The following is a 23,641-nucleotide window of genomic DNA, read 5'->3' on the forward strand; positions in this document are numbered from 1 at the left end:
AGTGGTTTTTCTCAGGCAGGATAAAAGATCTGAATCAAGTACAAGCTGAGTGAAAGGACAAGCGAGAGGACAAGCGAACAGTGCTGGGAGACAGACCAACCAAGGGCTGAGAAGGAGAAACCAGCCAGGAGACAGAGCCAGAGCACACAGTGTGGGTGGGGGTGAGCTGGGGAAACAGGGCCGCTCTTTCCTTTTCCACCGGCTCCCCAGTTGTCTCCTCCCCTTCCAGGTTCTCCTGAGGAGGAGAGGGCAACAGTGGGGCTTAACCTGGACCCTGAACCCTCGAGGCCCAGAGTGGCCTGCGTAACATCAGCAAGTGGCGAGAAGCCTTGCATTTTCATTTCAGGGAAGTTGGGGGGCAGGGCGTGTGGACCTGAGAAATTCGCTTAGGTGAATGCACCCCCTCTGTTGGCCAAGCCCTGGAGGCGTCCTTCCCACGAGTTGTTTATAAGAAAGGGACACGGTCTCTGTGTTTCAGATGTTCAGCCTTCCTGAAGTTTAAAAACAGAGAGGCCCGTGAGGGAGCTGTCTCCTGGTGACAGATGGGTTGGCAGCGACAGGCTGAGGATGCGTCCCGCCGGCAGCGGGAGGCACATCGCTAATGGAACAAATCAGGGAGAAAGGCAGTAAAAATGTTAAATATTATTAAACATCCATGTGACCACGTGGCCCAGACCTGGCTCAGACCCCACCAGTCTCTGCCCTGATTCTAGGCCCGTGGGTACCTGCCACTGCCCCGAAAATCCTCCTCGAAGTGCCACCTGCTAACATCAAGATGCTCAGGGGACTACAGGCCTGGGTCAACACCCAGGCCCAGGTGGCCCAGGGGCCTGGCATTGTGCTGCATGAGTCTTGAGGTGGGAAGTGGAAGGAGCAAAGGCTCTGGGGTCAGACTGACTACAGAGTTGCAACTTTTTATTTGACATCTACAAGATTCCTTGTAGCTTTTGAGGTTTATACAATCTCAATTTTTCAATAGTGTGACTTGCCCATATTACAGAGAAGGTTCTACGCACATTTGGACGTTAGCATTTTAATAACTTGAGAGCAGCTCTGCAGTGTCTTACAGCACATTAAACAATATTCAAGTTCCTGGTAACAAGAATAACAAGACAAGCTGTGTAAACTTGAGCAGATTGTTGAAACTCCCCCCCATCCCTTTCCCCCATCTGTAAAATGGGCAGAATCATAACTTTGCTTATGGGGTTTTATGGAGATCAAATGAGATCATATTTGCAAAACACCAAGTACTGGCAGGTCCCCCAATAAACTTTAACTACTATTAGTAATCTCTCCACCCAACTTCATTGTACTCCTCCATGTGCATCACCAATACCCCCAGGGACTGGCAGGGCTGTCGATTTAAAGCTCCCAAGTAAAGTTGCTACTTGGGCCAACATGTTGCCAGTAGCTGACCCTGCCTGCCAATGGGCACAGAAATGTTGGTCTGGGCCCCCATGGGTGTCTGCAGGGACACCTGTCAACTGCAGCCAGAGGCATCACTGCCGTGTGAAATCTTCAGGGAACTCAAAGGAGAGAGGATCTCTGAGAAGGAAGGCAAGAACAGGGCTAACATGTGGAGTGCCAACCTCGGCATAACCTCATTTTGTGGTTGACAATAGCAAAACCCAGAGAAGGCAACACACCAGCTGTGCATCTGAGTCCCACAGGGAGCTTTAATCAAAATTTACCTGCCTGAACCCACCAGCCGCTTTGAGTCAGTTACCTCTAGGGGCAGGACCCAAGAATCTATGACTTAGTAAGCTGCCCAGGTGCTACACTAAGTGACCTGGTCAAAGTCACAGTGCTAAGAAATGGCAGAGACATGACATCAGGCACTGTCCACCCCCCTCCCCTGCCCTGGACTGTCCCTTCTGGGACACAGCCTCCCATCAGCAAAGACTGGGGTGGGGTGTACAGCACAGACAACCTGTAGTCTCACCCCAGAGCAAACACCCAGCCCCAAAACATGCGTCTTGCAGAGAAACCTCACAAAGCTTCCTTCTCCTTAGAACTTCTCTCCATCACCCTCCCCTCCACAGGCTGTGGCCCAGCTCCGCTGAGACTGGCAAGTTATATCACCGGGGCCCACGTGGGGCTGCCTCTCTGGCTCTCTCATCGCTCACAGGCAATTCCACCTGTGACAAACTGTCTCTCCTATGAGCATGTCCTTTAACTGTTCCCGTCTAACTTCTCTCTTTCAATTTCTGCCAGATTTATTTAGGGAATGTTTCCATTTACTGCCTTTACCATTCTAATGGAAGCCACTTCTCCCAGAGCACCAAGTGAAGTGCTATTGTTGAATAAATGACTCCCCGGTTCAATCCCCCAGCTTTACTATTTTGTGGAATTACTAGAACAACAAGGGAAAAATGGCTCTTGACACTCAAGAGCAGCTGGCATCTGGGGAAGTGGGTCCTGCAGGTAGGAAGACCCCACCCCCCAGCCCCGGGTCCTGGAAGCCTGGAGGGAGAGAGCAGCTTTCTGCCCAATAGAGGAGGGATTGGTGTGGGGTAGGGGGAGCTGGGGATCCTCAGGAGACAGAGAGTGAGAAGGGACGGATGGGAGGAGAGAGAGGAGGTGGGGAGTGCAAATGCTCTAAGATGGGACCCTCCCCAGGACCTCTCCTCCCCAACCTTCAGTGGTGAGACTGAAATTTGTATAGCGCTTGGCCTGAGTGGTTTTGTAAAACCAGTGAAGAGGTTGGAGGCTTTGTCTGGGTAAATTTGAAGTGAAGCAGGTGACCAGGAGATGGAGGCAGAAGGGACATAAGCAAGACATGAGTCCCTCTTCCCTGTACCCTCTGCTCCATCCCCCAGAAAAAGAACAGAGGACTGGAGGAAGCTCTGTACTATTACAGGGCATAGACTCCTTGGAAGAAGGGTAGATCCCAACTATTTCAACTCAATTTTAGGGGGCAGGGAGACCCCCAGATGCATGAGGACTCAGAGAGTATTGCAGTGGGATTGTGTTCTCAATTTCAACGCTGTTGTACCGTGAGCAGTGTCCACTTGTGGCTCAGGCTGGGAACCTACTAACAGTTTATATGGTTTTTCTGTGGAAAAAGTAAACAAAGTTCCAAATAGCCAATGTAAAAACACGCTAAAACACAATCTGCACCTGTACTTTAAAGGCAGTTTACGCAAAGCAGGAAATAGTGACGGAGGCAATGAGGTCAGCCAAGGCAGACCAGGCAGCGGACAGTTTAGGGAAGAGCCCAGAACAGAAGCCACTCTGCTTCTCACGGGAGCGGAGCTGCAGGCTGCCCTGTCCCCCACCCTCCTGGTGCTGGCCCATAGTTTATAAGCTGCCTTCCTGTCTGTAAGCAGGAGGGCTTCTCAGATGGTGTTGGGGCTGCTTTGCAGCTGTTTGGGGACACTCACCCTGGGTGCCCTGGGAACATGTTCCCCTGTGAACTCTGTAAGATGTGTATCTTTGCGTTGGGATGACAATTTCTCTTTTATTAATACTTCTAAGCCACAACAGTTGATCTATTTCACCCCTCACTTGGAAACAACTGATAGAAACTGAAATGGGCTCACAGCACAGTCCCTGTGTCACTCACAGCTGCTACTCTCTCTCTGCTGTGATGCTCAGGGACTCTTAGTCTGAACTGAAGCAACTGAAAGGTCCTTTGTTATTTGAATCCCTGATATTTTGGATTACTGAAACCCCCAATGTCCTACTCTTCTCTTCCTCCCGTATCCTGGGAATATTGCCCCATCCCCCAGCAGGTTGCCCTTGACTTTGAAGGACCCAGCCAGCCAGCCATGATCCATCATCACCTAGGCATCAGAGTGGCTTCTGTTCTGGGCTCTTCCCTAAACTGTCCGCTGCCTGGTCTGCCTTGGCTGACCTCATTGCCTCCGTCACTGTTTCCTGCTTTGTGTAAACTGCCTTTAAAGTACAGGTACAGATTGTGTTTTGGCGTGTTTTCACATTGGCTATTTGGAACTTTGTTTACTTTTTCCACAGAAAAACCATATAAACTGTTATTAGGTTCCCAGTAGTACCTACTGTTGGCTGGATCTCTATGCATCGCACGTTATCCACACTTTCCCTTGGGCCCAAGGAGACAGGCAGGAAAGAGAGAAACTGGTGCTTGTTAAACATTTACTGATTATCAGATGTGATGTGAACCACATGCACACATGTTGCCTCATTACAACCCAACAGTAGATATTGTCAAGTTCATTGTATAGATGAAGGAAACCAAGGAGTGGGAAGGTTAAATAACTTCACCAAATAAGATCCTCAGACCTGAGCTCCTGGCATGGAGTGTGTTCCAGGAAGATGCTACATCACAATGTGGGGAAAAATGCATACAGAGATGTCAAGTTCCTGGGTCAGCATGTGGGTGGAGCCTGAGAGGGAAGAACATGCTTATGGCCAGTGCTGATGCAGCTCAAGAAGGACCAAGAGGAGGGCTGAAAAGGGTCCTGCGAATCCTGGCATTTGAGGGAGTAGGAAAAGATGAGCTGATGCTGGGTCACAAGAGCCACAGGGAGCTCTACAGCCCCTGCCACATGGCACACCTGGAGAAGCGCTCACACACTCCCTCACGGACGACAGAAGACTGGACTCAACAACACGCACAGGCGCCTGCTGAAAAACCACAGGGAAGTGACCTCTGTGCATCTGTGTCAACTTGGAGAGAGGTCTCTAAAGACGTCACAGGGCTCTCTTTTATCATTGACTTGGTTTAAGGATATTTAAGAGCCCAGTTTTTATTTTGTGCCTTTATTCTCCCATAAGTGGAGAAGGAAATGGCAACCCACTCCAGTATCCTTGCCTGGAGAATCCCAGGGACAGAGGAGTCTGGTGGGCTACCGTCTATGGGGTCGCACAGAGTCGGACATGATTGAAGCGACTTAGCATGCATGCATGCATCCCCCATAAGAGGTAAATGTTTTTCTGTGTTGCTACATAGTCAATATAATTATCATTTTAATGGCTGCATAATTCAAATTTCCAGAGTGGACAGCCCTACCTAGCTCATGCCTCCAAGGAGAACCTGGAAATCTAAATAGGAAAATAATTTTTAAAAACAAGGAAAGCAATACATGAAGATGTTTATTCAGAAATTATTTATAGTAGCAAAAATATATATATCCAAAACTGGAAACAATGTTAATGGCCTGCAATGAGAGGATGGTTGAGTAAATCAGAACTCAATGCAATTATGCAGCCATTAAAATGATACCAACACAGACTACATAGCAACATGAAAAAAACATTTATGCCTAATGGAAAAAAGCACAAAATAAAATTGTATCTGGTTATCTAGTGATGTAAAATGAAGTGTGCCTGGGGGAAAAGGTGGCAAAAGAAAACAGAAAATGACAACTTCTGTTAGGATGGTTGGGTGCTAAGGAATTACTTTTTAGGAAATGCATTTTAATGCCAACATACTGTTTTAACAATAAATTTAAAAATCAGAACAAAAAAAGAAGGTTCCAGGGAAAATTTGCTCTGAAAGCAAACAAACTTTTCTTCCAAAGGCATTAGGTATAAGACCTTGCTTCTCTTTCCTGCTTTGCTCCCTGCGGGGCAAGGCTGGACTCCAGGAAGATCTGGGCCCCTGGCCCTCAGACCAAAGGCTGTGGGCTGCTCTTCTCCTACAAGGTCTGGCAGGAAACGCTCCATGAGAATGGAGGTTCAGCGGAAGAAGCCCCAGGTCATTTCATGGTCTCTCCCTGTACCTTTCTAGATATATTCCAAAATATGAACCTGCAGCTGTGGGTTGGTAACTAACAAGTGGTGAACAACTTTAATTTTTCCCGATAATTCTACTAGACTTTAAGAGTAATGTTGTTGTTATTATTTAGTTGCTAGGTCGTGTCCAACTCCCTTGTGACCCCATGGACTGTAGCCCACCAGGCTTTTCTGCCCATATGATATCCCAAGCAAGAATATTGAATGAGTTGCCATTTCCTTCTCCAGGGGATCTTCCCAACCCAGGGACTGAACTTGCGTCTCCTGCATTGCAGGCAGATTCTCTACTGCTGAGCCACCAGGGAAGCCCCAAGAGAACTATTTCTCAGCTATAAAATAAGAATGGAATAGTGCCTTTTGCAGCATTTCATGGATGGGCCTAGAGATTATCATACTATTAATAAGTGAAGGTAAGTCAGAAAAAGAAAGACAAGTACCATGTTGATATCACTTACATGTGGAATCTAAAACACAACACAAGTGAACATATCTGTGAAACAGACTCACAGACGTGGAGAACAGACGTGGTTGCCAAGGCAGGGAGGGGAGGAATGTCAGAGTTTGGGATTAGCAGATGCAAACTGTTATATATAGAATGCATAAACAACAAGATCCTCCTATATAGCAGGGGGAACTGTATTGACTAGCCTATAATAAACCATAATGGAAAAGAATATAAAAAAGAATATATATATGCATAACTGAATTACTTTGCTGTACAGCAGAAACACCACATTGTAAATTAGCTATACATCAATTAAAATAAAAATTAAAAAAATAAAACAAACTCAGAAGTGTCCCAGCATTCAGAGGGCAACAACCACTCCCTGCCTCCAGGTGCTATTCTTCTCTGAATGTTGCCTGAAATCACATCCAGCCGCCTGGAGCATTTTAGCATTTTCATAGCCGTCCTCTCCTGCAGGCTACACACAGACCCTCTGTGGTAGGTGGGGCTGCTATCCGTAGGTCCATTTCTCAGGCAGGGAAAACTGAGGCCACATACAAAATATAAACTCTGGTCCAGGACTTGGAACAACAAGCCTGATGCACCTGGGAGACTTGAGGGGCTGCAACCTGGAGGCATCATTCAGCCCCAGACACACAAGGGGCCTGTTTTATGTCAGGGACTGAGGCCAGAGCTGAGAAAAGTGGAAGTTCCCTCGCGGGGTCTTCTGTGGTCGAGCCTGCCCCGGGCCTGGCCTGGCCTTCCACCTGGGTGAATGGGTCCCCACACCCCAGCTCTGCAGAGCTGTGCTGGCCTGGAGCTCCAGGCGAGCAGCACAAGGCCTCCCCCACACCCACGCGGCTGGGAAGAAGAGGCAGTAGGGGCCCGAGGCCTGCAGAGAGTTGAAAATCCTGGGAACAGAGCCCCAGTCAGCCCAGCCAGCACCTCATTAGGAGGCCCAAAGCGGGGAGGGGGCACTTTAGGAACAACATTATTTATTCTATTTTTAAACAAGCCTGAGGTCTCTGGGGGCACAAATGAAGTTATCAGAAAAGACATGAGTAGAATAAACCCCCAAGCCAGCAAAGCTGAGAAGGGCCCTGGGGACCAGGACTCTTGAAAAGCTGAGATGGGGTTTGTTTATCTTGTGCTCTGAGAGCACAGGACTGGGACCAGGGTGCTGGACAAGGATGTCCCAAAGCCCTCTGCAGCCTGTTCCCTCTGGGCCCCCGGGGAATTCGGGTGTGAGCTCTACTCTAAACGGTCCCATCAGTGTCATCTGCAGCAGGGAGGGAAGAGGCACCACCTCTGGAAGGAAGCCCGGGTTCACTTCCCACCTCTGCCACGTGAATGTCTTTCCCAGTGGACAGAGCCCAGGGGAGCTGGTGCTGCAGGGCACCTGCTCCCTGCCTGGCCATCCCTGGCTCCACACTGGACAGGCCCTCCACCTGCCAGAGCCTCCACTTCCTCATCTAGCAATGGGCTGGTCATTCTCACCTTGATTCCCAGGTAACCCTCTTGAGGAGAAGCAATGAGACAGTGTGTGCCCCTGGGGAGGGCTGGACTCGCGTCTCACTGGATCCCAATGCTCTGAAAAGTGGACTGACTTGTCTTTCCCATCTCAAAGCGTAGGAAGCCAAGGCTCCGCGGAGTTGAGTGACTCGCCCTGAAGCATTCAGACTCAGGCCCACCTGGTTCCCAAGTCTGCTTTGCCTCTGGCAGTGGGGCAACTGCCTGACAAGTGCTCTCGGGAGATTTGAGAGAAACACAAGTCACTGACAGAAGTGATTACAGGACTGAGTGGGTGTGGCTGGATGAGAAATGCCTCTCAGAAGTAAGCGATGGAAGAAGGAGCAAGGTGAGCAAGACTTGCAGTCCATGGTCCCGGTTTCTGATTTTGCTTTGAACTGCAGACAGCCACCACAGCCACTTCCCACTTACTGGCTGGGTCCAGTAAGATGTGACATGTGAGATGGTGGGGAAATGGTCAAGCTCTATGCAAATGAAAGCCAAATGTCTCTCCAGTCCTGTTCCCGACACCTCGCCCTCGTTACCATGTGAAATATGGGTTAAGCAGATTGCACGCAGGGAAGCAATGGAAGGGCTCCACATTTCCCCTACTAGGGGCACCACAGAACTGACTCATTGGAAAAGACCCTGATCCTGGGAAAGATTGAAGGCAGGAAGAGAAGGGGACAACAGAGGATGAGGTGGTTGGATGGCATCACCGACTTGATGGACATGAGATGGAGCAAGCTCTGGGAGTTGGTGATGGACAGGGAAGCCTGGCATGCCGCAGTCCATGGGGTCGCAAAGAGTCGGACATGACTGAGTGACTGAACTGAACTGAGGGGCACCAAGCAGAGGCTGCTACAGGTATAGCATAGTCCACTGGCATGCACTAGGGGACGGGCTGCCCTTGGCCATCCTACAGGCTCCCTCCAGCCCCACTGCCCCAAGTTAAAAGCCACAGGTCTTGTGCCTTGCCCTGGAGTCTACATAGAAAGTTGAGACCAAGAAGGAAGGAACTGGCCCAAGGCCAGGCAACCAGAGGAGGGAAAAGCTGGAACCAGAACCCAGAGTTCTCCCCACTGTCCAGGCTCTCCTAACTACCTATGTGGGAGGCATTATACATCCACCGGGAAGACAAGGAAACTGAGGCCTCGGGAAGAGCTGTGGCATGCCCGGGGCTGCCGTGTCTGCGCTGTGGCCAAGGCTGGAGGCCAGATCCTTTCTCTCTCCTGCTGGGCCAGAGCAGAGACTGCGTCCTACATCACTGAGCTTTTTTCTGAAATGAACCACTTCTTAATTCTTTGGCTGAATGTCTAAATAAGGATTTTTGCCAATTCTGAGCCCTGCTAACTGATGAAGCTGTCAGAAAAAGATCTAATGATGCTTGAAAACGCGGGGAGTGAGCCAGCTGCCAGATTGCCTTCCCAGCCCTGCCTCCACATCAGGGAGTCAGGACCCTCCCACTGGTGGAGGGGGTGTGAGCCCTGGAGGCTGAGACTCTGCTGCCTTTCATCAACTGTGTGACCCTTTTTGATCCTCTGCTCACCAGCTGTAAATGCGGATAACTCTGAGGATTAAATGAGATGCTATGTGTGCAATGCCCCAGCACAGAGCCCAGTTGGGCACAGATTTCAGGGCTGGCTGGGATGGTGGGGGGTGGGGCAGAGTGGCCAGTGATCTGAACTCTGCTGAACAGACAGGGATGGCCCTGACTGCAGCCCTGGGCGAGAGAGAGCTGAAGCTGCCAGCTCCGTTTGGGGAGGCCCTGAGTCACCCCCAGTATTTATCTTGGGAGGGACAGATGAAAGGCTCAGAGTGACCTTAGGCCCTGTGAGATGGAGCCCTTGGGTGGGAGCCTGGGAGGCTGGGCTGGGGCGCTTGGCAGGCCAGTCCCGTCCCTTTGTTCTCTCTCCTTTCTCAGTGGAACATTTGTTCACGCGGGAACCCTGGGCACTAGGGGTGGGGCCTGGCTTGGGGACCAGGGAATCTGACAATTCCCAGGCCTGCCACTGGAGCCTGAGAGACTGGACTCTGGGAAGGGCCCTCCTGAAATGAGTTGGAGTGAAGGGCAGGCCTTCCCCGCACATGAGACCCACGTGTGTGACCTGCCACCTAAGGGCAGGTTCTGGGAGCATCCCAGCCAGAGACGGGAAAGCCATTCTCCCTTCAATCACTGACTGTCCAGACCACCAGCTTCTTCCCATCCTCCTTTCTCCTCCTATTACACACATGTGCACACAGGTAGACATACATACACACACCCACATGTGTTGCCTGCTTGGAGGCCTTGAATTCGTCCTCCCCAATAGATGGAGAAGTATGAAAAACAAACAGGTCTTGGGTGCAAATGCATCTTTGCAACTGTGGGACTGTGGGTAGAGCTTTTAATCTAGATGCCTCTTCCTCACCTGCAGAGCAGGTCTGTGCTTCACAGACCTGGTGAGGAGCCAATGAGGCTGAGCGTGAATAGGACTTGTAACCGTGAGGCTCATGACTAATGGTAGTGGACATTTGGGGCTGGAAAGTAGGATTGCTGTAACTATCCAATCTGCTGCTATTTTTAACAAGCCAGGGAGACTATTTGAGAGTGAGGGAGGGGTTCAGGGCAGTGGCCTAAATACGGCATGAAGATTACCACTGAGCGCTGCTGTCCTGGCCTGGGCCAGGGGTGATCAAGACACCCCCACCCACCGCTAGCCTGCCACCTTCCCTCCATGCCCACTTCTCTGTCCCCTGGCTGAATTTGGTGCTCTCAGAGGACAGCCCCAAGCTCACGGGAGCCGAGAGGTGGTGACTGTTAGGGGCAGGCAGACTAGTTCCTCATCAAGGAACAAACCTCAGACAGAGCCCATCAGAGGACATGGTGGGAATTCAGAACATGGAGTGTGGAGAAAGCTTTGGTGGAGCCAGAGGTGAGCGTTCCAACCTTGGCTCGGGCTTCGATGGGCCCTTGACCTTGGACAGTCATGTCCCATCTGTGGGCCTTAGTTTTTTCATCTGTCAAGGCCTCTCTACCCTTGGGAGGTGCAGGGAGGTGGTGGCCATGAGAAGGCTTTGACAAAGTTGATCCAAAAGTACACTAGGAAAATTCCCAGACGCCTTAGTCACTGCTGTCCTTCGCACCCTGATCTCTTCTCAGATGGACAGGTGGATTCAAATTCTCCCCATGTGCCATCACCCATGGAAAAAGAGAACCTAAGGGCCTTTGGGACCCCTTCCAGCTGGGGACTCCGCCAGACAAAGCAGGATGGTCATTTATAATAATAGAGTTTTCACTGGAAGACTTGCTTACCCCCTTTGACCCTCTGCTTCCCCAGCTGTCAATGCAGATAATAACTCAGCCAGCCGAAGGCTGTCGGGAGAGTTGAGTGCAGGTGCCTGAGGGCTGAGCACTAACCCTGGCCCAGTCACAGGACGGTACTAGAGAGGTCCCACCCATACCCTTGGGAGGGGTGCTGCACCCGGACTTGCCTGGCTGCCCCAGAAGCCACTTGGCATCCTCAGAATTTAGGAGTGGATGCCAACAGCGTGACCAAGAGGTCTGGAGCTGGGTCTCTGAGAGGGACTGTGCCCACTGGGTAGGCTGGGACCACCTGGTCCCAGTATTTAGCACTGGGGTTGAGAATCAGAGCTCTGCAAAGCCCCCCAAGGTTTGCTATTCTCCTGTTTGTTCTTAACCTTGAATGTGCTGAGAAAAGATCTTCTAAGCCCCCAACACCTCATTTAGTGTACAACATATGATAAATGCATAAGCACTTCTAGGGTGCATCACTGAGGACCAGGAGTGAGAACCCTTATTCATCGGACTCCCATGGGAATTGTTCTCCGGTAATTGATAGGACAAGGAGTGACATTTCCCAGGGGTCTGTGGAAAGGGAAGGGGCTCCCAGAGCAGCCTGCCTGGGATGGAGGGTGGTATAGGGGTGGGAAGGGTGAGGGAACAGCATGAGAGTAAGGCTCAGAGGATACCAGCCAAGCGGAGCATTTGGGAGGCTGGCTGTGGAGAGTGCAGGAGAAAAAGTGTGGGGACAGCTGCTGTCTGTGTGAAGATTCCGAGGCAGCATCAATGAGGAGAGGGTATTTTTGAAACGTTTTCAAAACGTGTTACTGAATATCAGGAATGCAGGTGTCAATCCTTTATAAAGATGACAGGTTGAACACTCGCATCTATTTTCATTCCCTTCTGACACCCACTACAATTACAGTAAACGAGTCTTTAGAGGCATGACCCACAAAACCAGAGAGAACACAAGGAAACAGCAGCAATTCCTCAGTGACACACTCAGGAGGCAGGTGGACGAGAGGTAACTGACCCAGCAGATGCCAGAGGGCAGGACCCTGAGCCTGCAGCAGGGAACTCATTACCAACCAGTTCTACATCCCAGAAGTTTCTAGAGGCTCTGGACCTCGAAATGTCAGGTTGCTCTGGAAATAGATGTTAGCTAAAAAGAGACTGATGACAGTGTTGTGAAGCAGTTGGAGTTCTAGACCTCCCTTGCTTTTGATGCTGGGGGGTGATTGTTCCTCCCCAGCCCCCCACAGAGGGTTGTTCTCCCAGGAGAGTGTAACAGAGGCTCTCTGCTCTGGGGACGTCAGCCACGGCTGAGAACTGGAAATTAAATCAATATACATGTGCTGGAGTCTGAACCTCCACCAGTTCTCTTCCCTGACTGAGCACCAGAATCCTGGCAGCCAGAATTTACTTCTGTTCTCCGGCGTGTCCTCAAGAAATGGCCCCTTTATGCATGGTGTGGCCTGTGGGATCTTTGTTCCCTGACCAGGGATTGAACCCATGCCCCCCTGCAATGGAATGCAGAGTCTCAGCCACTGGATTGCCAGGGAAACTCCCCTATTAAGGGAATTTACATAAAGTAAAACTCACCATTTTTTTTTTTAAGAGTACAGTTTGGAGACTTCTCTGGTGGTTTAGTGGATGAGATTCCAGGCTCGCAAAGCCAGGGGGCCTGGGTTTGATCCCTATGGGGAACTAAGGTCCTATAGGCTACAGCTAAGCCTGAGTGCCACAACTACTGAGACCGCATAGCTGAAATTTTAAAAAAAAAAAAAAGAAAAAAAAGACTACAGTTTGCTGAGTTTAGACATTGGAGACAACCATTCCAACCAAGATAGAGAACACTGCTGCTACCACCAGAAGTTCCCTTTGCAGTAAATGTTCTCATAACCCTAACTCCTGGTTGCCACTGATCTTTTTTTCAGCCCTAGAGTTTTCTTTTTCCCAGAAGGCCACGTACCCGAAATTAAATGGGATTAGTGTTTTGTGTTGGCTCCTTCCACTTTGCATCACGTGTCAGATTCAGCCATGACCCTCGTTTCGGCAGTTCATCACATGTTACTGACTACTGTTGCCTGGTACACAGTTTAGCCACCCAGCTAATGGCCCTTTGGGTTGTTTCTAGTTTTTGGTTCTTACAATTAGAGTGGTTGTGAACATTCAAAAAAAAAAAAAGGTCCCTTCAGGGAAGCTCCGAGTTAATAAACCACACTCAGGGACTCAAGCTCTGAAACACATTTTTAGCAGCAACCCTCCCAACTCTTAATTATGAGAAAACAGTTACTAAGCATTCAAGGAAGGCCCCTGATGTGAAAGAGGTGACCCAAAGCTAATGGGAAACAGCACCTTGGATTACAGGTTGGAGAAGACATTACATTCAGGAAAAATGAGGATACTTTTTTTTAAAGAAATAAACAGAGAATAAAAATGAGCTCTTGGGAATGAAAAGCATGATGGCAGAAGTGAACAACTAAACTGGAGGTGAAGATACAGTTGAGTAAAGTTCCCCAGAGAAAAAGCAAAGGGATGAAGATGAAACATTTGAGAGAAGAGATGAAACATAAAGGACCAACCCAGGATATACAGCATAAGAATGTTGCAGAGAAAACAAGACAGAAGGGAGAAATTACCAAAGAAATAATTCATGGACGTGTCCCTGAATGGAAGAACAGTTTCCGTACTGAATGGGTCCTCTGCATGCCCAGTACTGGGAGAAAAGGACCCACACTAACTCCCATTGCTGGAAATTTCAGAATACTGGTGTCAAAGAGAAGCCTCCAAGTTTTCAGAAAAAAAAAAAAAAAAAAAAAAAACAGATCACAAAAAAGAGATTAGAAAACAGAGGGTTTTGGACTTCTCAGTAACAACAGTGAAAGTGAAAATGTAATAGACTGATGTTTTCTAAACTCTGAAGCAAAGTTGATATCGAACCTATAATTCTCCATCTGAACTCCCAATCAAGTGTAAAGAGAGAATAAAGACATTTTCAGATATGTAAGGTGTCAAAACACTTACCCCCATGCACCCTTCATAAGGAAGCTACCAGAGTATGTGCTCCACCAAAACAAGGGAGTAGAGAGAGAAAGAGGCAAAGATAGGAAATGGAAGATTCAAGCGCGAGGTGAAAGAAGCCGGACGACTGTGGAAGGAGATTCCAGACCGACAACAAGTACCAGGCTCCAGAGGGCTGGCCAGCCCTTATTAGAGTGGATTGTAGGACTCCAAGAGAAATTTTGCCAAGAAAAGGGAATGTTCAGAAAAGATCTCCCTTCTGAATGCCTTTAGAGGAGATTGAGATGATTGGCAGGGGGTTGGTGTCATATTTACTAATAAATACATAGAAAACTAAGCAAAAGCAGTGATTAAATCTAGGAAAGACAACAAAAAATGTGCAAAAAGGGAAAACTAACCATAGTCTATCTCATGATTCAGCTCTGAGTAGCACATTCAGCCATGATAATGGAAACACTGTATAGTGACTGAACTGAAATCATTAGGTAAGTGTACTAGAGGGGCAGAGGAACGGGGAGTTACATACAGGCAGGGTGGGTGTGAGAGTGACAAAGAGCCTCTTCTCTTGGGGGTGGGGGTGCGGGGGTAGAAATCAAAGGCTGAGTTATCAAGAAGGGGCTGAAAATGGTTGCCTCCAGAGAAGGGAAACGGGGGAGGGCAGTCCCCATAGGGCAACTTGATTCTCAGCCTGCATAAAAATTTATTTAAATACTATATAGTGATGGTTTAGTTGCTAAGTTGTGTCCGACTCTTGCAGCCCCATGGACTATAGCCTGCCAGGCTCCTCTGTCCATGGGATTCTCCAGGCAAGAACACTGGCATGGTTGCCATTTCCTTCTTCAATATATGTGTGTGTGTATGTATATATATAATTTTTAATTAAAAAACACAATCCCATCCTTGCCCCTCCCACTCTGGTGGTTTCTGGAGAGGCTGAATAACCATGAGGGCTTTTCATTGTCCATAGCCTTGGGAGTGAGTTCATTCCAAGCTATTCTAAGCTTCCCTGGTGGCTCAGACGGTAAAGAATCTGCCTGCAATGCAGGAGACCTGGGTTCAATCCCTGTGTGGGGAGGATCCCCTGGAGAAGGGAATGGCAACACGCTTCGGTACTCTTGCCTGGGAAATCCCATGAACAGAGGAGCCTGGTGGCAGTCCTGCTGCTGCTGCTGCTGCTGCTGCTAAGTTGCTTCAGTCGTGTCTGACTCTGTGCGACCCCATAGATGGCAGCCCACCAGGCTTCCCCGTCCCTGGGATTCTCCAGGCAAGAACACTGGAGTGGGTTGCCATTTCCTTCTCCAATGCACAAAAGTGAAAAGTGAAAGTGAAGTCGCTCAGTCGTGTCTGACTCTTAGCGACCCCATGGACTGCAGCCCACCAGGCTCCTCCGTCCATGGGATTTTCCACGCAAGAGTACTGGAGTGGGTTCCCATTGGGTCACAAAAAGTCAGACACAACTGAGAGACTAACACACACACATATTTCAAGCAAATGGGCTCAGCCTATAGCAGGCCTCTGAAAGTCTCAGAAACACTGGGGCTGAAACCTCAGAAGCCACACCTGGAGCAACTCCTGACACCTCAGGCGTGTTCCCAAACCTCAAGGTGCTTTTTCAGATTTGATGCTGCAATAAAATGTAGTAGGGATCAGGCTGTGCCCAGACCACCTGCCTGTAGGAACCCCAGAAAGGGAGATGGAAAGAGGCCGGAGGTATGTGGTAGCCCTGTTCATTAGGGGAGCTTCTACCAGACTCTTGGTACTTCTACCAGAACCCAAGATGTTCCCCCAGGTCCTGCTGCTGGCTGTCCGAGTCCCGGAAACTAGAAACCCACGTGGGTCACACCATGCCAGTACTCATCAGTGTTTATAGAAAGGAAGATCATTATTTACAAGAACAGAAACATTGAGCTAATTCATGTTTAAATATACCAAACACAGCGGCAGACAAAAAAAAAAAACCAGAAACTTCTGGATAAAAGGGGGCAGTGAGCCCCGGCTTAACAGGGCCTTCCTGTGTCCCTGCTGGACTCTGTTGCTCAGGCTGCTCCTGCCCTGCCCTCCACGATGGGCAGACCCTTCCCAATGTTAGCCAACCTCCTTTTTCCACGAGTGTATCCAAGTTAGGAAAACAGAACTTTCTTCCCAGATCACTCAAGACCCTGAGCCAAGTAATACCGGTATCCAGAGCTCCCTTGGGCCCTGTTCTCCAAGCTTTTCCAGAGAAGTGTTCTGCACAGGCTGAGTCACCCAGCTCCCATCCTTCAGACCACAGAGGACACGGGGGTACTTAGGTCCCTACCTCCCATCAAACCTCTCCTTGCTTCTTTTGGGAAACTCAGTTTTCTGCCTCAATCAAGATCAGAAAGGCGCAGAGAGAAACTTGAGTCCTGGATCTTAATCCCCCAAAGCTAGTCTGAGGACCAGGAATGATCAGCAACAATGTTCTTGACAACCAAGAACGGAGGGAGAGAAATAAAATGAAAAAGGGATGTGTATGGAAACAACAGTTGTTGCTTCTGGGATCCTTCTTACACTTTTGTTCTAAAATTAATATCTTTACAAAGTGAAATGATGATTGTGGATGACATGTTTTCTTAAGTCCTTACTTGACAAAATTGGAAAGTTAGCATCACTAGCTAGTCCTTCCACAAAATAATAACTTTGGGAGGGGGAGCAGATTTCACTGGACTATGAACATCCAGAGTTTGGGACATATTGTAATAGATGACTCAAAGAAGAGTAAGACTAAGCTCCGGGTCAGAAACAGAACCGCAGAGGGTGAGAAGGGCACCAATGCATGCAGTCCAGTGGCCACTGACACCTAAGCATGTGCCGAAATGCCACCAGCTAAGGCTTGGCCCGCTCCCACTTGGTGCCCTTCTGTGACAGGGAGCTCACTTCCTCTATGTACAGCTCTGATGATTACAAAGTGCTTACTTTGTATTGTGGAGAAACCTTTGTCCTTGGACCCAGGCCTACACTTGGGAGCCCCTAGAAGCAGCCCTTTCACCTGCAGGAAAACAGCTGCCTTCTGTACCCTTTGCCTCCCAGTCTTCTTTGACTTCTATTTGCTCCCCCTCACCACCAGTCATTCCTCTTGTGAAGTGACTTGCTTGGGATCACTTGCCTGGCAAACGAGTTCAAAGCCAGCTCCTCTGCTCCTGGCCCTGTGCCCTGCGCCCTAGCTCTCTCCATGTGGCAAAGGTTCAGTGTCCTCAATTCAGGAGATGGTACTGGCTGTTCAGAAACAGTTGGAAAGGCAACAAAGAATCCAAAATGGGAGGGGGGAACCAATATACAAAAAAAGTCAATGTGATCCCAATAAACACGTATAGATCCACATTAAAAATGAAAGTATGGAAGGAAACAAGGTAAGATGGTCACAATGGTCATTCTTTAAGGTAGGCTACCTGATGATTTTTACCACACTTTTGCTTTTCTCTCTGTGCTTTCCAATTTTTCTGCAATGATTTGGTTTTTATGTGTAGGATAGGGTAAAATAATGACCATTTAGAAGGATGAAATAAGAAATGTCAAATTAAAGTAATCACATCCCAAGACACACCCCCTCCACCCACTCAGCTCCCAGCCATTGTCCGGTGAACAAGCTCCTGGGGCTCTTGGGCCCTGGGCGGTTGTCCGTCCCCAGACCCTCACACACTGCAGCACTTTACAGCAGTCTCACGTTCTTGCTGCATCAGCGCCCAGCCCTTGACTGCCAGATGACGAGCCCGAGGTCAAGTAGACCCCAGACCACCCGGGGTCATGGCCAATGTGCTCCTGCCATCTGCCCCTCGTCCGTTTTCTCCAGCCTTGGAGCCCCAGCCCAGCCTCCAGGTGGAAGAAAGGAGAGGATGGGGAACAAAACGGAGGGTGCAGAGGACCATGGCTCATCCCTGCCAGGTCTGTTACACGCACAGGGTGTGCACATTGTTGTACAGAGAGGAGATTAAACTTAGAGGAGAGATGCGTTATCTGCGGAGTGTGATGGAGCTGGGCCTGGACCCAGCCCTCTGATCCAGTCCAGTGCTTGCTCTTCTGGGGCTCTGATCACAGCCCCTAGGCGTGACTGTGGTGTGCTGGGTCCATGCAGAGTGCTGAGGCCACGAGTCATACCAACACCCTCTGTGCCAGCCCTCCAGGGTGGGTCTTTGCCAGCTGCTCCCTAGGGCACCTGGCAGTCCTAGGCACATGTCAGAGCCAAGCCCTGATTAGAAATGGAGGCCCGGCCCGGGGGTCAAAGTCCTGTCTAACTTCCAGGTTCTGCGGTGTCACGTGGCCCTGCGTGAGTTGTTCCCCTGTTGGGGACTCAGTTATCCAAAGGATAAAATCAGTGGAGAGCATTTGACAGTGATTAGACTGGCGATTTACAAATCTTTTTTTTCCCCCAAGCCTAGCATTTGGGTACTCTGGGACTGACCCGTGACACTGTCCCCCATCCTGGATGACAGGGCAGAAGCTCCCCATTCAGCCTGGCCTTTGGGTGCCCCTCACCCCAGCTCCCTGTTTGGATAGTCTAGGTCTTAGAGAGATGTTCCCCACCTCAAGTAGGAGTGTTTGGGGGTGTGGGGATGTGCAGAGCTGTGTCTGTGTGAGTCAGGGGTCCTAAGAGGACAGGCTCCCCACTATGTAGCCGGGACATTTTCCAGGGATGTCACCTTGTTGAGGATTATGCTCTCAGCTCACCTAATCCCCTGCCCCCCTCTCTCCTCCACTTTTGGTTTCCTTGTCTTCTAGGCTCCAGCCTCTATTGCAAGCCCCAGGCTCTGTGTTCCTTCTGTTTCTACCCTAGAACAAGTCTGTCACTGGGGAGGGGCTGACCCTTCCCCTCCCCTCCAACCCCTCTGTGGTCTCTTCCTCAGGATCCCTCCACCCCCCACTCCCATCCCTGCACCCACCTCCCGGGGCCCTCTTTAAAGAGGTGCCCACAGCGCTCAGAGCCAGTTTTGTTTCAGACAGAAATGAAGATGGACTTTCATTGTACAATGACACTTTCAAACCATTATTCTGCCGAGACCCAAATGAAAAATCAGCAAGTCTGACAGCGCTGTGATTTGTTCATATGACGCTGCCTCTTTGCACAAAGTTTAATTAAAATTTCAGGAGCCCTTTATTGTGCACCTCTGGGCTCTTCCAGGCGCCTTGGGGGAAGGGCAGGGTCTTTTTATAACAGAAGCCAGTGCTCAAGGACGGTCCCTAGGAGATTGGCAGTGGGGTGCACTGACGGCTGGAGCAAAGCACAGCCTATGTGGGTACACGGGCCTCAGGAAGCACATGGGATCCCAGCCACCCCGCCACCCCGTCCATTTCACAGGTGAGCACACTGAGACCAGCACTTTCTGAGACTCAGCAGATCCCAGTGACACCGCCCCATCCCTTCCACCCCGCCCCCTGGACTCACCCTCAGGGCTGGCAGGGAGCTCACTTGGTCCACGGTGAGTGTGGCCTCCTTGTAGTACTTCCCGGGGGGACAGAGCTTCAGGAAGGAGTCGTGGATACTGAGAAGAGAGGCAGGGGTGGGCTGAAGGTGGGGACCAGCAGGCCCCCTGCCTCCTGCAGGCTCCCTTTGGAGGATTGATTGACACACATTTGGTAGTTATAAATCATCCTGCCCTTCCAGAAACATGCCTGGGGCTCCAGTGTGCCCAGCGCATGCGCTGTGGGGGATGCAAAGATAAGCCCATATGCTCTGTAGCCTGAACACAATCTGCAAGTGCACTGGAAAGGACTTCTGCCCTCCCTTCCTTCAGTCCCTCCTTTACGGATGGAGGAACCAGCAGGGCCTTGGGGAAGCCAGGATGCCACCCCAAGCCATCTGTCCAGCCCCACCCTCATCCCAGGAAAAAGAGGTCACTCCATGGGTGTGGCCAAGCAGCCAGCAACCCACACAGCCATCCGAGGCCAGTGAGCTGGATCCAGACGATGGGACTGAGCAACTGTCCTCATCGATCCAGTAATCAATGTCTGTCTGCGGGCCTCCTCCCTGCTCCAGGGGATTTAGCTTGTGAGGGACAGGCAGGCAGAGGGGGAAATGAATGGCCGTGTGGGTGCTGCAAGGCAGAGGGTAGGAGCGAACTCTGCCCCAGGCCAGGAGAGCAGGGCCCTCATGCTGGAGCCCTCCCTGCCCACACTCTGGAGCATGGACCATATCAACCTTGTAAGGGAGTGGGGAGGGAGCTGAAAAGTGGGGTGTAGAATGGGCGAAGGGAGATAGTCTCTAGGAAAAGATTGGGTGGGGACACTGAAGGACAGCAAGGAGAGAGGAAAGCCGTTGTACCCAGGGTGGGGGTCGGGGGTGTGTGTCCAGTGGCCTCCAGGGGAGGGGGCGCTGGCAGTGGTCTGCCCCTAGCCCCAAGGAGCATTTGATCACTGTCATTGTTAGAATTCCTAGTGTGGGGTAATAAGAAAGCAGACTGACTTGCAGTATGTTTTATTAATTTTAAAGAATTCTCTGAGGCTGGGCACTTGTATGGTTGACACGCAGGGTGTCCCCCACTCTGACCCCTCACTAGGAGTGCCTGCTGCACATTGCCGACTCCTGTGGACATTTCTGGTGGGACCTACAGAACCATCTTGCAAGGAAGGGACCATCATCTCTTCCTTACAGAGAAGGAAATTGAGACTCAAGGAGGTAAAATACTCACCTTGCCCAGGGTCACACAGGGGTGGGCGTGAAGCCAGAGCTGCAGATGCCAAAGTTCTTTCCCCAGGAGCCCAGAGAGGAAGGGCTCAGAAGGGCTGCGGGTCGGGGGCGGGGGGTGGGAAGAGAGGGAACCCCCACTGCCGTGGTCACCCGCTTCTTGTTTTTTAAGCTCTGTGTGCCTGGTGCATTCAACCATATTATCTCAATGAATCTTCCCAGCAACCCTGTGGGATAGATATAGGGGTGATGATGTCTATAGATGTGGAGACCAAGGCTCAAAGAGTTGAAGGGGTCTGCCCCAGGTCATTCAGCTTGGAAGGAGTCGAGGGGGGTCTGAACCCTAAGCCACACTCCTCAGGCTGTGCTGCCCACCTCTAAGGGGTCCCAGGTGAAAGACTCTCAGCACCTCCTCCCCACCCTGGAGAGACTTCCAGGGAGCAGGTACCGTGGGGAGGGCCCTGCCCAGACTTCGTGTCTTCCCAGGTCGCCGAGTGGGTGGGCTGCCCGCAGATGAATCGTGGCTGCTTCTTGGCTTGCCACAAAATGTTCTCCTCCAAATATGGATCAGCTGGCTCTAAGTGGAACTCGGAATTAATCACTAATGGACTCAAAAGTCAAAGCCATTTAAAAAGCTCACACATCTCGCATGCCAGAAAGCAAGCAGCCCAAGCTGCGTCTCCCTTCCACACCTAGCCAGACGAGGGGAGAGGCTGTCTGTGGGCGGGGAGGCTGAGACAGTGGGGGAGACCAGCTCCACTGCTCTGACTCTGCAGGACCTTGGGTCTGCCGGGTCCCCTCTGTGCAGTGAATCTCAGCTAGCTCCCTTCATCCTCCAGTTCAGGAATTCTGTACCCTTCTCTGGCATCCGGTCCATCCCTTGCCTCTGAGACACTCCAGTTTAGCCTTTTTTGACTGGATGGGTCCCACATCAGAAGCACACAGGGAGCTTGTGAAAGGATCAACTCTAGAGATTCTCATTCAAGGCTAGTGTCAGCCCAGGCACCTATAGGTTCTACATGCTTCTGTGTTTGAATTGTACAGGTAGGACTGAGAACACAGCTCCAGTGAAAGTCTCCAGTTACACCCCTTCCATCCCAGTCTGGGCTCCCTGACCTGGGCTTCACCCCCATCCCATGGAGTCAATTGTCCCTTTCACCATGGAGTGGCCTACAGGTATTTTATGAATGGCCTCATCTCTAGCCTGGAAAGGTAACTTTTGGTTCTATGATCTACTGGTTCCAAGCTATGTGACTTTGGGCAAATAGCTTCATTTCTTTGAGCTGGTTTCCTCATTCACAAAAAGGAGATGAAAATACCATGAAAATGACAGCTACACCGGTCTCAGCACCGACCTCTGTGCCAGGCACTGCTTTAATTCCTGTGCAGATCTGATCATCTAACTGACCTAATAACAATTAGGTTGAATACATACTTTTTGTATGTGTGAAAACTGGGGCTCAGCGAGAGTAAGAAACTCACTCAAGGTCACACAGCAAGTAAGTGAAAAAGTTGAGCCTCAGACTCTGGCCTTTGACTCCTAGGAAGCAAGCCTCTGTCTGCTGACCTTCTGGCGCTCCAGGTGGACCAGGAGCTAACAGCCAGGACAGGGCATGGAGACTGGCAGGTTTGGGGACCTCAAGAGTGCTCAGAGGATCCAGGGGCCTCATGGTCAGGTTAGCCTGAGCAGGAACTGGGGCAAAGCTTCAGGATCCCATTTACCAGACCTAAATCCAGCCCAAGATCATGTCAGGAGCCATCCCTGAGCAATGTAATGTACCCTGAAATAGCTCGAACTGAGTCAGGCTGACCCAGCCTCAGACATGGAGATCTAAAGGAAGCCACATGTGCCCTTCCTGAGTCAAGTCCCAGACTCAGGGTCCAGAGCCTCAAGTGAAGATAAGGGCCCCAGAGGGCCTGTGCACTGATTCCATAGAGACATCTGGAAGGTGGGGGCAATGTAACAGCAATTTAACCAAAGTCGGAGAGGGCTAACCTGGAAGCTGAGGACAAAGGGGACCCTGCTCTTTCAGAGACCAACGGGATGTGCAAGAAGACTCCCACAGATTAGACATTTAGGGTGGACAGACCCCTTCTTAGAGAGCTGAATCAGGGCAGCCCTGGATGGGGAAGAAGCTGTCACATGTGGTCTGCCCCTCTCATTAGGTGTCATCTGCGGATCCAGTGACCAGGCCTTTCTGTCTCATGCAAGTCACAGATAAGGAGGTGGGAAAGCGTTAGACAAGGGCAGAGCCACCCTGCTCCCCTGCTTATCAGTCTCTTGGATACTTTTTTTTCAACTGGCTAAATCTACCCAGATGTACTGTCACCAAAGCCGCATTTCTTTGTCACGTTCATAGGAAAATCACAACACAGTGTCAAAGGTGATGTTGGAAACTTGTTCAGAAGTGATCAGGGCTTAGTCTGGCCCGATTTAGCCCTGGCAGCCCAGGGTGTCTGCTGTCTCCCCTGAGCATCACTGCCATCTGCCTCCTGAGCCACGGCCGGTGTTGCTTGGAACCCATATCCAAGCTGCCCCTTCCCTTTACAGACAAGGCATGGACACTAACCCTAATGTAATCCATGATCCTGTCCCTCCAAGGAGTTAACCTAGGATCAGCTTATATGTGTGTGTGTATCCTTCCTAAGATATTCTCTGTGTGTGTACATATGCACGCACGTACAGCCTTTTATTTTACTAAAAGTAGCACCCTATATGTACCAGACTAGTTTACCAAAGTAAGAGTGAAATAGGTTTTTAAAAGCCAACAGCACTATAATTAATATTATTAATACACAGTATTCTATACCACTTCTTTACCCCTGCTCTCTAGAGGCTGAATTTTTTTAAAATGTTTTTCTATTTCTCTTGGTTTTTACTTAATATTTGCATAGTGTTTCTAGAGATGGTGCTGATACTGCCACTTGGTATTTTTTCATTGCAGACTTTATTTTGTGACCTCTTACTGCTAAAAAAGAGAGAATTTATCTCTATCTATAACCTACTTACAGAGAAGGCACTGGC

General features: G+C 50.1%; 1 protein-coding gene across 1 annotated transcript in view; it reads right to left on the bottom strand.

Moving 5' to 3' along the window:
- Nucleotides 1–23,641, bottom strand: part of CIB4 (calcium and integrin binding family member 4) — a 51,582-nt gene that overhangs the window by 22,146 nt on the left and 5,795 nt on the right. Inside the window, exon 3 of the mRNA XM_010840597.1 lies at nucleotides 19,378–19,474. Coding sequence (XP_010838899.1) covers nucleotides 19,378–19,474 — 97 coding nt within the window. The remainder of the gene's footprint in view (nucleotides 1–19,377; nucleotides 19,475–23,641) is intronic.

Source organism: Bison bison, unplaced genomic scaffold (assembly GCF_000754665.1).
Source record: "Bison bison bison isolate TAMUID 2011002044 unplaced genomic scaffold, Bison_UMD1.0 scf7180017864145, whole genome shotgun sequence".
NCBI lineage: Eukaryota > Metazoa > Chordata > Mammalia > Artiodactyla > Bovidae > Bison > Bison bison.